This window comes from Pipistrellus kuhlii, unplaced genomic scaffold, assembly GCF_014108245.1.
Source record: "Pipistrellus kuhlii isolate mPipKuh1 unplaced genomic scaffold, mPipKuh1.p scaffold_m20_p_4, whole genome shotgun sequence".
Classification (NCBI taxonomy): Eukaryota; Metazoa; Chordata; class Mammalia; order Chiroptera; family Vespertilionidae; genus Pipistrellus; species Pipistrellus kuhlii.
This window is the reverse complement of record NW_023425540.1, coordinates 8,365,231-8,380,364: the sequence shown is the minus strand read 5'-3', so window position 1 is coordinate 8,380,364 and position 15,134 is coordinate 8,365,231. Positions and strand designations below refer to the sequence as shown.

The window sequence follows — 15,134 nt, the reverse complement described above, 5'->3', positions numbered from 1 at the left end:
TGAGAAGGGAATTAGATCTTAAAAAAGAAAAGTAGGTGATATTGCTCCAGGCCACTGGCCTAGACAACAGTAAGAAATGCATCATGCTAAATTGGTACTGTATTCAGAAAGAAAAAACTTAGCACCGTGACTCAAAGCACTCATTATTGTGTTAATGTGTTTGATATTTTCAATTAGCTTTTATGCTGTGTGGATAAAATGTGTAATTTTTCTTCTAAGTTGACTCTTAAACCTTTAGCTAGAATCAACAATATGATAAGCAAAGGACAGTTCTATATCTGAGATACTGAGCCACACTTTAAGATTCTGTGGGAGGCCTATGAAATAAGATTGAAGATTCTATGGTCCCTTTCAACGATCCTGTATAATGAGGTAATATAAAATTGACTGTCACAGCCTTGCACAAGATGGCCAGCAGGGGAGGGCAGTTAGGGGTGACTGGGCCGGCAAGGGAGGGCAGTAGGGGAGGACCAGGCCAGCAGGGGAGGGCAGTTGAGGGTGATCAGGCTGGCAGGGGAAGGCAGTTGGGAGCCAGCAGTCCTGGATTGTGAAAGGGATATCTGACTGCTGGTTTAGGAATCAGGCCTAAACTAAGATGACTAGATGTCCCAATTTTTAACGATTTGTCCCATGTCCTGCGGCGTTTTAAAAAAGTCCAAAAGATTTAAAAGAATCTTTCCAAAAATCTGGACTTTTTTAAAACGCCGCGGGACAAATTGTTAAAAGTCGGGACTGTCCCGCCAAAAGCAGGACTTCTGGTCATCGTAACCTAAACTGGCAGTCGGACATCCCCAGAAGGGTCCCGGATTGGAGAGAGTGCAGGCCGGGCTGCACAAATTCCCCCAGTGCACAAATTTCATGCATCTGGCCTCTAGCATGAGTATAATCCCCCTGCTGCCCTTTCTTTCCATCTGACAGCTGTTTTTGAGCAATGAAGTAAGAAGGAAACGGAACTGTTCCTATTTGAACCTCTTTGTTCGGGCCAGTACGTCCCAGAGCCAAATGTCTCGCTATGCGTTCTTGGTGCTAAGAGAGAGCCCTCGGAGGCAAGGAGACGGGCGTGTCCCAGTCCACAAGCTGCATCTTGACCGCCTCGTTAACTGGGGTCCAGCTAACCCAGTGGCGGTCACTTTCCCAAAGGAGCGTCCGGCCGCGCTGTCCACAGGAAAGAGCGGCGGCGAAGAGTCGTCCTCCAGACGTCCCCCAGGGGGCGCTGCAGCGCCGCGGGGAGCGGGGGCGCCGGTCCCTCCAGGGCCATCGCAGGGAGAGAGGAACTCCGCCTTCGGTCCGGGCACCGGGCTCGCGCCCTCCACGTTGATGGCTAAGCCGAAAACGAACCCAGGTCACTGGTCACTCTCACCCCGCCGTCCTGCAGGTCTCCTTCTAGGGTCAGGTGACCAGGCGTCCCGCTCTTTAATAATGTGTCCCGCGGCGTCCTAAAAAAGTCCCGATTTCCACCCCCCCCAAAAAAAATCGGGACATTTTTAAGACGCGGTGGGATGCGGGACAAATTAAGAATCGGAACGTTTGCTGAAAAACGGTTTGGCTCAGTGGATAGAGCGCCGGCCTGCGGACTGAAGGGTCCCAGGTTCGATTCCGGTCAGGGGCATGTACCTTGGTTGCGGGCACATCCCCAAGAGGAGGTGTGCAAGAGGCAGCTGATCGATGACTCTCTCTCTCATCGATGTTTCTCTCTCTCTTTCTCCCTTCCTCTCTGTACAAAATCAATAAAATATATTTAAAATAATAATAAATAAAAAATAAAAAATCGGGACGTCTGGTCACCTCATTCTAGGGGGGGACAGGACGGGCCAGAACTCGAGGTGCCCAGTCCTCCACCGGAGAGCATCCGGACCGCGGCTCCCGCCGGCTCAGATTGGCGCCCTATCCCGGCGTGCATCTCGGCGGCGCGCGGGCCGGAGCCGCTCTGGCCGCACCGGCGTCTCTATGGTCCCTGCGGGGGCGGGGCTTCCATCGATGGGGCGGGGCTTCCATCGATGCGGCGGCGGCGGCGGCGGCGGCTTCCGCCGTGAGAGCCGGGTGGGTGCGGCGCGGGGCCGGTTGGGAGGGGGTGCGGGGGATGCTGCGAAAGAAGCTCCGTCCTCCGGTGAGGCCCGAGGCGGGACCGCCTGAGCCCGGAGTGGGGCCTGTCCAGGTCGCAGATGGGGAGGGCGTGCGGGCGGCCGGGCCGGGACCTGCGCGAGGCGCCCTCCGGCTTCGTGGCCCCGTCCCGGTCCCCCCGGGGCCCCGCCGCTCCCGGCGTTTCCCTGGCCCGGGGCGGGGGGCCGGTCCCGGTCTGAGGGCGCTGCCCGTCGCCATCGGTACCGGCGGCAGAGCCCCCCTGGAGGCGGGAAGGCGACCAGTGTGACCCGGCGCCTTCCCTGCGGACGCCGGGCTCCCCGGTTCCTGCCCTGTGTCTTAGTGCACACGTGAGCCATGCCTGCATCGCACCCACCTGATGGAAGCGTGACTTTGGGGATGGATTTGCAAGTTGAAACGTGGAATTGGGTGTTTTATTCGTAATGGTCATAGGCTCCAAACATGGTACGTGCAGGCTGTGAGAGTTTCCGTGCGAGGGAGCGCCGTTTGTGTCTCCTTTGCTCTGCCAATGAGCTGCGTTAGGTTTGGCTTCTCTTCTGGGTGTTGTCGCATTAAAGGAATAGAAGCATAATAAAGACAGTTTTCCCATGTCAGACTGTGCTTTTACTGGGGGCTTTTGGAAACGTGATTGGGGAGAAGAAGAGGGTGAAGTGGAAGATGATGTTTACATTGGGAATGTGTTAGCTCTGATTTGTTGTTGTTTTGTTGTTTTTTTGTTTTGTTTTATTAGCTCTGGTTTGTTTTGGCAGACAGATGTCTTAAGAAGTTATTGACAATACATAGCAGTGTATAATTAAAGTAACTGCTAATTGTGTGTTTGTGGAGTTCAGGGAAGGGAAGAATACTGCTATATATATATATTATACTTTGAAGGCCCCATAATTGATGGCATTTTACCAGAATGGGCAGTTTGGCCATTGCAGAATGTGGCTCCTGCAGGTCAGAGGAGAGAAATGTGTGATGTGGAAACTGGCTATTATGGCAGAGAAGTCCTATCCAATTAACACCTTTAGTTATAGGCTGAGGATTGCTGACCTGCTTATCCCTTTTATTAATATACTAATGAGATATTTATTAAGCACCACAGCACATTAGATTTTATGCATGACAGGTTTAAAAGAAAATTGTAATTACTACTCTTAAGGAACCTGTTCTTTCCTCCCCTCCCCCCAAAGTGAGTATGTAAAATAAACAGAAGGCTCTTTTGCAGTTCAGGAGGCTCCTGGAATCCATTTTATTTGTAGAGGGAGGAGAATCTAAATATCTGCACCAATAGTTGGAGAGGAATGGATGTCAGAATTATGTGTTTCTGGGACCATACCTTCTTTAAAACAGCAACTTTTATCTACTGCTGCATAATGAATTACTCCAAAACTTAGAGGCTTAAAACAGAAGATATTTCCTTTTGTCTCCATCTATCCCTCCCCCTTTTTAATCGATTTCAGAGAGAGGAAATAAGAAAGAAAGAAAAAATATATACATATCTATTTGTTGTTCCATTGACTGTACATTCATTGGTTGCTTCTTGTATGTGCCCTGACCCGGGATCCAACCAACAACCTTGGCATATTGGGACAAGACTCTAACCCAGTGGTCGACAAACTCAGTCAACAAACCTCGGCTCAGGAGCCATATGTGGCTCGCTGACCACTGCTCAAACCAACTGAGCCACCTTGGCCAGGGCTCCGTCTGTCTCTTACTAGAGAAATTTAGGACATTCACATTTATTGTGGTATTTGTGTTTGATGTGTTTGGTTCCAATTGCTTTTCTTTGATGGGGGTGGTAAAATTTTCTTGTTTGCTTTTTTTCCCTTTTCTGTTTTGTTGTATTAATCAAGTTTTCTTTCTCCTCTCTCCCTTTCCCCTAGAGATTTAGAAGTCCTGTTCCTCAATTCTTTTTCCCCCAAGAAATTGTACCTAGGTGTTATAATTTCTAAGGAAAACTCTTAAAATTCATGATTGTGACATAATTCCCATAATTTAGTTGTGTTGAGAATCCTACAGTAATGATCCTTTTTCTCTCAGAACTCTGTACCTCACAATATTTTGGTATTGTTGGTGTTAATCACTCTTTTGCAGATAACCTTGGGGGGTGGGAGAGGCTTAAGTACTCTTAAAGGGTTTTCTCTTTATTTTTTAAATTTATTTTTTTTCAATATCCAACTCAAGCTTTGGGAAAATCCTTTGAAAATGTTCATGCTCACTTGTGGTTTTGAAGCATTCATTTAATATGCATTGCTTCCATTAACCTTTTAGTTGGGCAATCAGGCTTTTCATCTTCATTATCTCTTTCTTGTTTTTGTTTTGTTCCTTTTACATGAAGTCTGCTGTTATTTTTGGCAGTAAAATGTCATGATGAGCAGTTTTGCCCAAAGGAAGGGGCTGATATCAGAAAAAGTGTGGAAGGTAGTTGCTGGGTACATAGACAGTGGATGCCAACTACCGGGCAGTAAATATTTCTGAGATGGATGACCTCAAAGTAATACATTACAGTCAGTGGGCTTCCTTAAGTTTCCCATGCTACACATTACCATCTAACCTGCTTTTCCTACAAAACTCATCTTTGGGCCATATAGCTTATTATATATAATGTAACCTTTACCGTTCTCACCACACATAAGAAAAGTTGACTATATGAGCTGATGGATGTGTTAACTAACCTTATTGTGGTAGTCATCTCACATTATGTATATTAAATCATTACATCATATGCCTTAAACTTACACCATGTACTAGATTGGTTATATCTCAATAAAGTTAGAAAAATTTCTTTAAAAAATTAAATATTTTTAAAAAAATATGTTTTATTGACTTTGTACAGAGAGGAAAGGAGAGAGAGAGTTAGAAACCTCGGTGAGAGTTATCGATCAGCTGCCTCTTGCACACCCCCTCCTGGGATGTGCCCGCAACCAAGGTATGTACATGCCTTTGACCGGAATCGAACCCGGGACCCTCCAGTCCCCAAGCCGATGCATTGAGCCACACCGGTCCCGGCAAAATTAAATATTTTTTATTGTTTTTTTACAGAGAGGAAGGGAGAGGAGAGAGAATTAGAAACATCGATGAGAGAGAAACATCAATCAGCTGCCTCCTGCACACCCCCTACTGGGGATGTGCCTGCAATCCAGGTATATGCCCTTGACCAGAATCGAACCTGGGACCTTTGAGTCCACAGGCTGACGCTCTTATACACTGAGCCAAGCCAGATAGGGCATAAAATCACAGTAATTTAAAAAGAAATACCAGTTTTTTTTACAACTTTATATTTATTTGTAAAATTATTGCTGATGATGTTTTGTTTAGATATTGTATGGCAACCCATAATATGCATTTGTGTGCCTGTCTCCTTTCTCTTTTAGGGTGACTGGGAATGTCAGCAAGATTAAGTGGCTCGTTTCCTGATGGCTCTTCATGTACAATGACACACTGTTTGTGATGGCATCCGAGACGGAGAAGACCCAGGCCTTACTCCAGTCTTGCAGCACTCAGGCTCTTCTCTCCAGCCTCGGCCTGGGGACATTCTGCCTTGTGGCTGACAGGCTTCTGCAGTTTCCCATAATTCAGCACAATACCTGGCTCCGCGCCCTCTCCGACAATGCAGTGCACGGTGTGATCGGCATGTGGTCCTGGGCGATCGTCATTGGCATCAAGAAGAAGACTGACCTCAGAGAGATCTTCCTAGCTGGATTTTTAGCCTCTGTTATTGACGTGGACCACTTTTTACTAGCTAGATCCCTATCTTTACAGGTAAGAAGCATATCTGTTTAATTTTCCTTTGATTTTGTTAGCACCATTATACCCAACTTTGCGGCATCATTTCAGTTACAACCAGAGAAGACTGACCTTGTTTTAAGATAAGAAAGCCCAGCCCTGGCTGAGTGGTTCAGTTCGTTGGAGTGTCATCCTGTACACCAAAATTACACGAACCTTATACATTTAGGATTTAATATGGGTTTTATTGACTTTTAGAGAGAGAGGAAGGGAGAGGGGTAGAGAGAAATGTCTGAGAGAGAAGCATCATTGATCAGCTGCCTCCTGCACACCCCCTACTGGGAGTTGAGCCCACAACCTGGGCATGTACCCTGACCGGGAATCAAATGATGACATCTTGATTCACAAGGTTGACACTCAACTACTGTGCTACCCTGACCAGGCAGGACAATATTTTAGAGTATTAGGAAGTATGTATAAAATGTTGTTTGCCAAGAAGGAAATGATAGAAGTATTGCTTCCCGCCCTCCCCACAGGCTGCTCTGACTCTCCCACGAAGACCCTTCCTTCACTGCTCTACGCTGATACCCATCGTGGTTCTGACCCTCAAGGCTACCATGCACCTCTTCAAGCTCAAAGACTCGTGGTGCTTCCTCCCCTGGATGGTCTTCATATCCTGGACCTCACACCACATCCGGGACGGCCTCCGTCGCGGCCTGTGGCTGTGCCCGTTTGGAAAGACCCCTCCCCTGCCAGTCTGGCTTTATGTCGTAAGCACGGCATCTTTGCCTCACTTCTGTTCCATGGTCATGTATTTAACAGGGACAAGACAGGTGATGTCTTCAAAACACGGAATCCGTATTGATGTCTGAGGTCACCGTGCAGCAGCCTCAGAGAAACGAATGGTTCGGACAGTGATAATTAAGGATATCCAACATTAAAGGGACTTTTAGAAAACATATTAGGTACTTACATGAATTATTATAATTCCTGAATCCTCTTGCTCAGGAGGTGTGTGCAATTTTTTTTTAATGTTACGTTTGTTGTAATTCTGTTTTCCTCTCTGTAACAGTTTCATGCTGTATTGGACTTCCATTTATTCCACTTCTATTTTTATTTTTTCTTCTGTGTATCTGGCTTTACTAATAGCTTGATTAGATTGACATCCAGTTGTGTTTTCTGGAAGTAGAGTTTTAAGGTAGTTGATTTCCTGACGAAAAATAGTTCAAATTTTAGGGTGAATAGTTTGTGGAAGATTAGCATGATGTTTGGATCCTCATTTTCCTGAGATACTGAAACAGTGAAAAGGCCAAAGTTAAGGAGACCGTGAGTGAGATGTACTAGTACAGTGAGGGCTCACACTTCCTTCTGCCTGTCTGTGTGGGCCCTGACGGGGGTGGAATTGCCCAGTGCTGTAGTGAGTTGTGGTTACTGGCAGGATCAGCACCAGTGCAGTTGTGCTGGAAATATAGCATTCATACAAGACAGTAACCAAGATTAGATCTGGGTTATCGATATATATAAAACCCTAACATGCCATAGGCCAAACAGTGGAACACCAAACAACTGGTCGCTATGATTTGTGCCGAGCCACGGTGGGATGGGGGACAAAACAGGGCACCAGTCGCTGTCATTGGGACGAGCCTTTGGTGGTTACTGAAAATTCTTTGCTCCATAAGCCACAGTTTCACCCGGTGCTTGCACCTGCTGCTGGCACCCGTGCTGGCCCCGGCCCCCCTTGCACCTGCTGCCAGTGCTAGAGCCACTGCTCACACCCACTGCTGACGCCCGGCGCCAGCCCCAGTCAGTTAGCAGCATCAGCAGGTACGAGCGGTGGCTGCCAGCCCCAATCCCGGAGGGCTTCTCCACCTCCCCCTGCTCCTGAAGGGTGATCAGGGCAGCAGCCACCACCGCACCCACTGACAGTTCTGGCTCCACTTGCACCCGCTGATGGCGTGGGCCAATCGGGGCTGGTCCCAGCAGCGGGTGTGAGCAGGGCTGGTGCGGGAACCAGGCGGCCAGCTGCCATGGTGGGAGTGGCCAGGCAGGAGTGCAGAGGATAGGCGGAGACCCACCCCTGTGCCCACCGTAGCTTTGCGGCCCACAGTTCCAAGGTGCATGAATTTGTGCACTGGGCCCCTAGTTGTCTCAGAAATCACTTTAGAAAATTATTGCAATATGTCGGCTATAGTAACATCTTCCTGAAGTATTATTATGTCAGTATCTTTGCTCAAGAATCTCATGTGTTAGGGTTTTAACTGTTTTTGAAAAACCTACCTAAATTTAACAAAATATTTGCTAAGAATTAACATAAAGTATTGCTACTTGGCTCATAATATAGAATTTGAATACATACACAAAAAAAGAACTTACCAGTAATGCCATTTTGAATGTGAACTCCTGGATGTGCCATTAAAATTGTTTTAGTTGCTGTCAATTTCTTTATACACTCCTCTAAAACATTACACCAGTTAAAACAGTTTTTTAAACATCTGCCCAATACTGAGAGACACAATAGCTTTTCTGAAAATGAAACTGTTTTAGAAAATTTGATTTTTTCTTTTTTTCTTCTCGATTGCTGTCTGTTAAAAATAGTCAGTCTGTCTTAGAGAAGGGAATTGGGTTGCTGTGAGTTTACTCCGCACAGTGTGATGTTGCTTTGATATAAAAGCCAGGGCCCCAGAGGCACCGCTTTTGTTTGCACATGTGCACCATCTGCTGTCTTGGTAGTTGCTTACACATTTTGTGATTTTTCTTGCCTGTGACTGTGTGCCTTCCTCTCTGAGAAATGATGCAGCAATGCCTTACTGATCCAGCAGGTTTTTCTCATTAAGTTAAACAGTTCTGTAAATTGTTACCATTGTTTAAGCTCTGTAGTGCAAGCCTGCGGCCCACCGACCACAAGTTTGATATACTTGCTGTAGTGTTTTTTGTTGTTGTTAAAGCCAATTGACTGCATTCTGTTTTTACAATCTACTAGACCAGTGGTCATCAAAACACGGCTCGCAAGCCACATGTGGTTCTTTGGCCCCTTGAGTGTTCCAACGCCACTTCTTCAAAATAGACTTGCCCAGGCTGAAAACCGACTTCTGCGCATGGGCCACGAAGTTTCAATCGCACTGTACATGCGCACCTGCACGTGGTATTTTGTGGGAGAGCCACACTCAAGCAGCCAAAGAGCCGCATGTGGCTTATAAACCTCGGTTTGCCGACCACTGCACTAGACCTTATAATCTGTTATCTTTTGAGAGCAATCATTGTGGCAGTTTGGTTGGTTTAATCATAAATATATGTTGTGGGAGTAAATTTGATTAAGGTTGAGATTTTTAAAAAGCATATGATTTCAGAAACCTGTGAACATAAATCATATATCTTGAATGACTTTTTCTGACTAAACTATAAAATTCTATTTTTTTCTTTCTCCATGTTGGGCGAAGGAATGTGTTTAAAACATAGGGCCTTATTTAAGAACGCCACCTCGGCCTTCGGGGGCTGTTCTGCCTTCTTATGAGAATGGGAGTTCACTCTGACCATGACTCTTTGCTTCTACAGTAACTGCAGATTGTAAGTGTGGTTTAGCTGTCAAGAATCAGAAACGGTTCTTGTCGTAAAGCTGTGGCTGCAGCGTCTAGAAATATAACAACCAACTTCCCATGCTCGGCTGCCACTGTGTTCCTTTCGTGGTGAAGGAGTTCGTGTCAATACTTGAGATGGAAAGTTGGCTTGTATCTCCTTTGTGTTTGTTTTCTCTGGACTCCAGTCATGAAGCCGTAGCCCATAAGGAGTTTCTTTTCCTAATTACCGATTCCCTCTTCTCATTGTGTGACTCACCGAACACGAAATTGTACCGTGACAGGACCTCAGAAAATCTAGTTATTATTTTGCCTTGATGCAGATTAGCTTATAAGTCATTCCACAATGATGAGTCTTACACTCTCCTGAGAAACGCTGTTTGCCACTTCAAAACGGTTACTATATTTTTTTAATGCCTGTTTCATGTGATACAAGACATACTGTATTTAATCCTAGTGAAATATGTTAGAATGTGGGAAGGGGTGGATTTTTATTTAGTTTTGTTATGAATTTACAGATATTATTTTGTTATTAGGTACTTTTTGCCTCAGAGACATCAAGAAATGCTTATTTCTAATTATTGCAAGATATTATAACTATTGTAATGATGTTATAGAGATAAACCTTTATTTAAATGTAAACCCCAAAGCATTGAATCTAATTAAAATGTAAGAGAAAACAGCAATGAGTTGTTTTGATTCTCAGTTTGGCAAACTTTAGAAAGATGGATAACACTGAGTGTTGGCAGAGTGTAAGCATATGGGCGTTGTTGGTATGACAAGAAACTCATACTTTCTTGCAGAGGGAATTTGGTAATGTGTCTTTAAGCCATTTTACCCAGAAATTTCAAATTCCAAATTCCAACTCTAAGAATTTATTCTAAAGAACTAAACAGGTACATATACAAAGGAAAAAGACTTTTTTTGGCTGCTTAAAATGAAAAACAAACAAAAACCCCACACACCTAAAAACCACCTAAAAGTCTTTAACTAGAGAGTTAGCACCTAACTGATGCTACAAGCAGTGGAATACTAATGGGTGAAGTAACCCCTGTAATATATGCAAAATTATCTGCATGAAAAAGTAAAAACCAGCAGTAGAGCAGTATGGGGCCATATTTGTAAAGTAGGAATTTCCATTTTTCTATCGTAAGTGCAGTCCTTGCCCCACTGGTATGACTCAGTGTTTGAGCACCAACCTGTGAAACAGGAAGTCACGTTTTGATTATTTTTGGCTCCATCCCCAGTAGGGGGTGTGCAGGAGGCAGCCCATCAATGATTTTCTTTCATCACTGATATTTCTATCTCCCTCTCCCTTCCTCTCTGAAATTAAAAAATATATATACTCAGAGGGAAAGTAGGGGAGGGTGGGAGTAAGGGGACAAGATCAACCAAAGGATTGTGTGCATGCATATGGGCCTAGCCAGTGGCCATGGACAACAGGGGGGTGGGGGCATATGTGGGGAGGGGTTTGGGATGGGAATGGGGGGATGAGGACAATGGACAATTATGTGATACCATAATCAATTATATATATATATATATATATATATATATATATATATATATATTTATTTATTTATTTTTAAATAAGAGCAGTCCTCAGGCTGCAGAGCAGGACTGGTCTGAGTGAGCAGCTGACACTCACTATTCCTCAGAGGCCTGGACTGTGGCCTCTGGGGCTGATTGTCCCAGTGGGTCTGCAAGCTGTTGACCTGCTTCTCCGCTTCCACTTGGGATTCACCACCTCCATTAGACCCACATGCTGGGACTGTTACTTATTTCCCCAGCCTCCAGGAATATTCCAAACCCGTATTCGATCCAAGCCCAGCAGGAGGCGCACAGCCTTCTCTGACCTGAAGAGCCCTGGGAATACTCACTCTCCACAGGCACAACTCCAAGGCATTGCGGTGTGTCTCATTGGCATTCGTTTACATACCAGGAATAAGGTAATAATTAAAGGGTTTCTGCAGCACTGGACCCTTCTGACAGACCTGGCAGGAGCTGCTGGGCTTGCCTGCGCAGCGATACTCCTGAGTGTTGCTTCAGAGTCTGGGTAGCCGTCCAATCCCATCAGCCCCATGATCACTGAACACATCCTCTGATCTTCCTCAGACGTCATCTATGTGTTTTCAAAGAAAACACCCCCCTGAATTCACACACCTGTACTCACTTAATACTGATTTGATTTCATTAGAACTCCATTCCCCCACCCCCCCCCCCCCCCCCCCCCCCCCCCCCGGCCCAGGCTCCAGGTCAGTGATTCCATCCAATCACATAAAGCGAAGGCAGGGAGAAAAACTTCCCTAAATGTTGGGGTGACGCTAAATAACGTATAAAATGCAGATGGTGCCCTAAATGGTTAGAGCATCAGCCTGCGGACTGAAAGGTCCGGGGTTTGATTCTGGTCAAGGGCATGTACAATACCTTGCTGCAGGCACATCCCCAGTAGGGGGTGTGCAGGAGGCAGCTGATCAATGTTTCTAACTCTATCCCTCTCCCTCTCCATAAAAAATAAAAAATATATTTTTAAAAAAGTGCGGATAGTGTGACCTAACAGACGGCAGGCAGGGTAACGTCTGTAAATGTCAGTGGTCTTACCTGCTGCCTGCGGCCACGGCACACCATCACAGGGAGTGGCTGGAGCGTCTTCAGGTGTCCTGAGCCCCTGCCGTGAGGCCAGGAGGCCCCTCTGCCAGGAGAGCCATGAGCAAATGCCACTCTTCCCTCTTCCCTGACCTCAGGCTGTTTGCCCGGCTGTACAATGGCCTCGGTGTCCGGCCTGGCTTCTGGCTGGCAGAGACGCTGACGTCTCCCTGGATCTGAGTGGACTGCTGTCGGTCAACCGGCCTCACCAAGAGTGGCACCCTCCAACCCTGGAAGGGGCTCTGCCAGAGCAAGTGACTCAGCAAGCCTCATGCTCCCATCCCGACAAATCCATCCAGGTGAAACGGGAGCCTCCGGGGAGCTTTGAACGGGCAAACATATTACAAAAGAGGGAGAGGGGAAGCTGTTTGGCCCACTTTGAGGGTACAGTGTGTGTGTGTGTGTGTGTGTGTGTGTGTGTGTCCTGTATTACCCTGCTTTTACTGCTGTAACAAATCACCATAAACTCAGTGGCTTAAGACAAGACAAATGTATTATCTTAGTCTTTTTTTAAAAATATATATTTTATTGATTTTTTTTACAGAGAGGATAGGAGAGCGATAGAGAGCTAGAAACATCGATGAGAGAGAAACATTGACCAGCTGCCTCCTACATGCACACCCCCCATCGGGGATGTGCCCACAACCAATATACATGTCCTTGACCGGAATCGAACCTGGGACCTTGCAGTCTGCAGGCCGACGCTCTATCCACTGAGCCAAACCGGTTTCAGCTATCTTACAGTCTTTATATGTGAAATCCAGCCCGGATCTCAGCAGGGCTGGTTCCAGGGGAGGCTGTCTCTCAGCTTCCAGGGCCACCTGCTTTCCTGGGCGTGTGGCCCCTCGTCCCACCCTCCACACTGGTGCTCAGGCCGGCTTCCTGTCTCACTGCATCTCCCTGGCCCTCCTACCACCGCCCGTCTCCCTCCGACCACGGGGAAGGCTCTCTGGCTAAGGACCCTGTGGTTATGTGGGCTCACCGGGACAGCCAGGGTAAACGCCGCATGGCCAGGGTCCAGGCCACCTGGGCAAAGCCGCTGTTGCTCCTGAGGCAACACATTCACAGGTTCCGGGGACGAGGGTGTGCAGATCTTTGGGGGCCCTTATCCCGTTTACCCTTGTTTAGACTTTTTATGTTGGTGGTGGTGTTATGTCTGTTTCATGTGAGCTGGCTAGCCACCCCTCACCCGACATGCCGCGACTCTCTCTTGACTCCCGTGCCCTGGACTGGGATCTAGCTCAGGTCTCTGGACAGGTCACTCCCCCTTTCTGAGCTGATGAGAAAGAGGCCAGATGTGTCCCGAGGCTCCCTTCCCCCTCTCACTGCCTAGAACCCCTGCTCCTGGTCCCGGGAACGGCGGGCGCCTCAAACTCCTGGGAAATGACCTCCAACCCACCTTGTCAGAGTTGGGTTTAATCTCGGGGTCGTAATGACCTCCTTTCCCCCCTTGCTATCAGCATGTATAGTTGTGTTTCTCTTCTGTCTTCTCCATGTGGAACTATTGAATCTGTACATAAACCCTTCTTCTATTCTCCATAAAAGAAATATTTAAATTTAAATTCATAAACGTCTTGGCCAACTGAACATTCCCAGGTCCTTTGGGCGAAGATGAATTTAATCCTTGCGCTCACAGAACACTGGCTCAGACAGCCAAAAAACCAGTGTTTCAGGAGCTCCTGTGTGGCAGGCCTCTATGAAAGACGAATGTTGTTTGTTTTAAAGACGAATGTTCTGCCGAAACCGGTTTGGCTCGGTGGATAGAGCGTTGGCCTGCGGACTGAAAGGTCCCTGGTTCGATTCTGGTCAAGGGCATGTACCTTGGTTGCGGGCACATCCCCAGTAGAAGGTGTGCAAGAGGCAGCTGATTGATGTCTCTCTCTCATCAATGTTTCTAACTCTCTATCCCTCTCTCTTCCTCTCTGTAAAAAAATCAATAAAATATATTAAAAAAGAAAAAAAAGACGAATGTTCTAATGGTGGACAAGACTCTGGGGCGCTCTCACTCTCCCTTCAGGCCCCAGCTCAAGAGTGTGCTGTCTCTGCTCAGGCTCCAGGGAGGAGCGAGGGCCCCTCCGGGCAGCCTTTCGCAGCCTCCTGTCTGTGGTCCCCACCGTGGGGCAGGCTAAAGGCTTTTCCCTGCCCCCTCATCCAGCTACTTCAGCCCCACCCAGTCCCGGGGAGAAAAGGGGGAAAGAAACCTCCCAGTTAGAACACATTTGGGCACTTGCCACTTCCTATGAGTTCACATGGAATGCTCAGTGCTGTTTTAGCACAGCAGCCCCAGAATATAAGTTCCCAAGAAGCCAGTGCAAAGGGGTGTTAGTGAGCGGACAGGACTCTCTCCTCTCACCAGGGACGCAAATGGAAATTAATCTCGGGGTGTTGAGCTGACCACAGCCTCCCAAACATCTTCCCCTGGTGCCGAGCAGCCATAACTGGGCAGAGAGATGCAAAATCCTCCCAGAGGCCTGGGGAGGAGGACTGAGAATGATTTCCCCCAGGGAGGTGCCAGACCCCGGGGAGGGAGCACTGAGCCCGGAGAGGCGGGGGAGGAAGCTGTGGGGAGGGAGGGGAATAGTGCCCACCCTAGGGTGCCCTCTGCAGGCCCCCGGAGAAAGCCCTGCAGGAGGCCCAGGTGATAAGGTCTTGCCCAGAGGAAGAAGGACTCAGACTGTATGTGTTCCCTTTGGGGAGAAAACCATAAGGAAGTCTCAGGAAAACTGATAGATGGCGTACTGCAGAGGGCGCCAAACTTTTGGCCAACAGTTCACAGAACTACACCGCCAACAGAAATAGCAGCTAATTCCTGTTATCTAGTGAGATACAGACGGCCTACTGGGAGTAGCTGTGTGGTGTCCAACGGCTGTCCCTGTGCTTCCCTCAACCATTTCGGCTAGGCCACGGTGTCCTAGGAGATGGTTGTGGAAACCTGTGGTTCCCCGGCACCCAGCTTGGGAACTGCATTCCTGATTTTAGTGCAACGGGAGCCTTCAAATTGAGGACTTGGGTGCGAGGAAGCCTCAGTCCCAGGCAAGACAAAGACCCGGCTGAGGACCTGTCTTGATTTCCTCCACTTCCGGAGAGCAACCAAAGACCCACCCT

At 47.4% G+C, this 15,134-nt stretch overlaps 1 protein-coding gene across 4 annotated transcripts; it reads left to right on the top strand.

Annotated features, from left to right (window-relative positions):
• The first annotated feature begins 1,779 nt into the window (after positions 1 to 1,779).
• On the top strand, positions 1,780 to 8,076 carry TMEM267 (transmembrane protein 267). 4 transcript variants are annotated; one of them, XM_045571534.1, is made up of 3 exons: positions 1,780 to 2,029; positions 5,460 to 5,847; positions 6,348 to 8,076. In XM_045571534.1, the coding sequence occupies exons 2-3, from the start codon at positions 5,512 to 5,514 to the stop codon at positions 6,681 to 6,683; spliced, it is 672 nt and encodes a 223-aa protein (XP_045427490.1). In that variant the 5' UTR covers positions 1,780 to 2,029; positions 5,460 to 5,511; the 3' UTR covers positions 6,684 to 8,076. The 4 variants fall into 4 exon arrangements, with proteins under 4 accessions (XP_045427490.1, XP_045427491.1, XP_045427492.1 ...); XM_045571535.1 differs by having other exon boundaries at positions 1,780 to 2,040; XM_045571536.1 differs by lacking the exon at positions 1,780 to 2,029 and adding an exon at positions 2,176 to 2,544.
• The last annotated feature ends 7,058 nt before the right edge of the window (positions 8,077 to 15,134 follow it).

Excerpts from the sequence above, each read along its gene's own strand:
- TMEM267 (XM_045571534.1), top strand. The coding sequence starts at position 5,512 with ATGTACAATGACACACTGTTTGTGATGGCATCCGAGACGGAGAAGACC. Across the intron at positions 5,848-6,347 it reads CTAGATCCCTATCTTTACAG|GCTGCTCTGACTCTCCCACG; the intron begins GTAAGAAGCATA and ends CCCTCCCCACAG.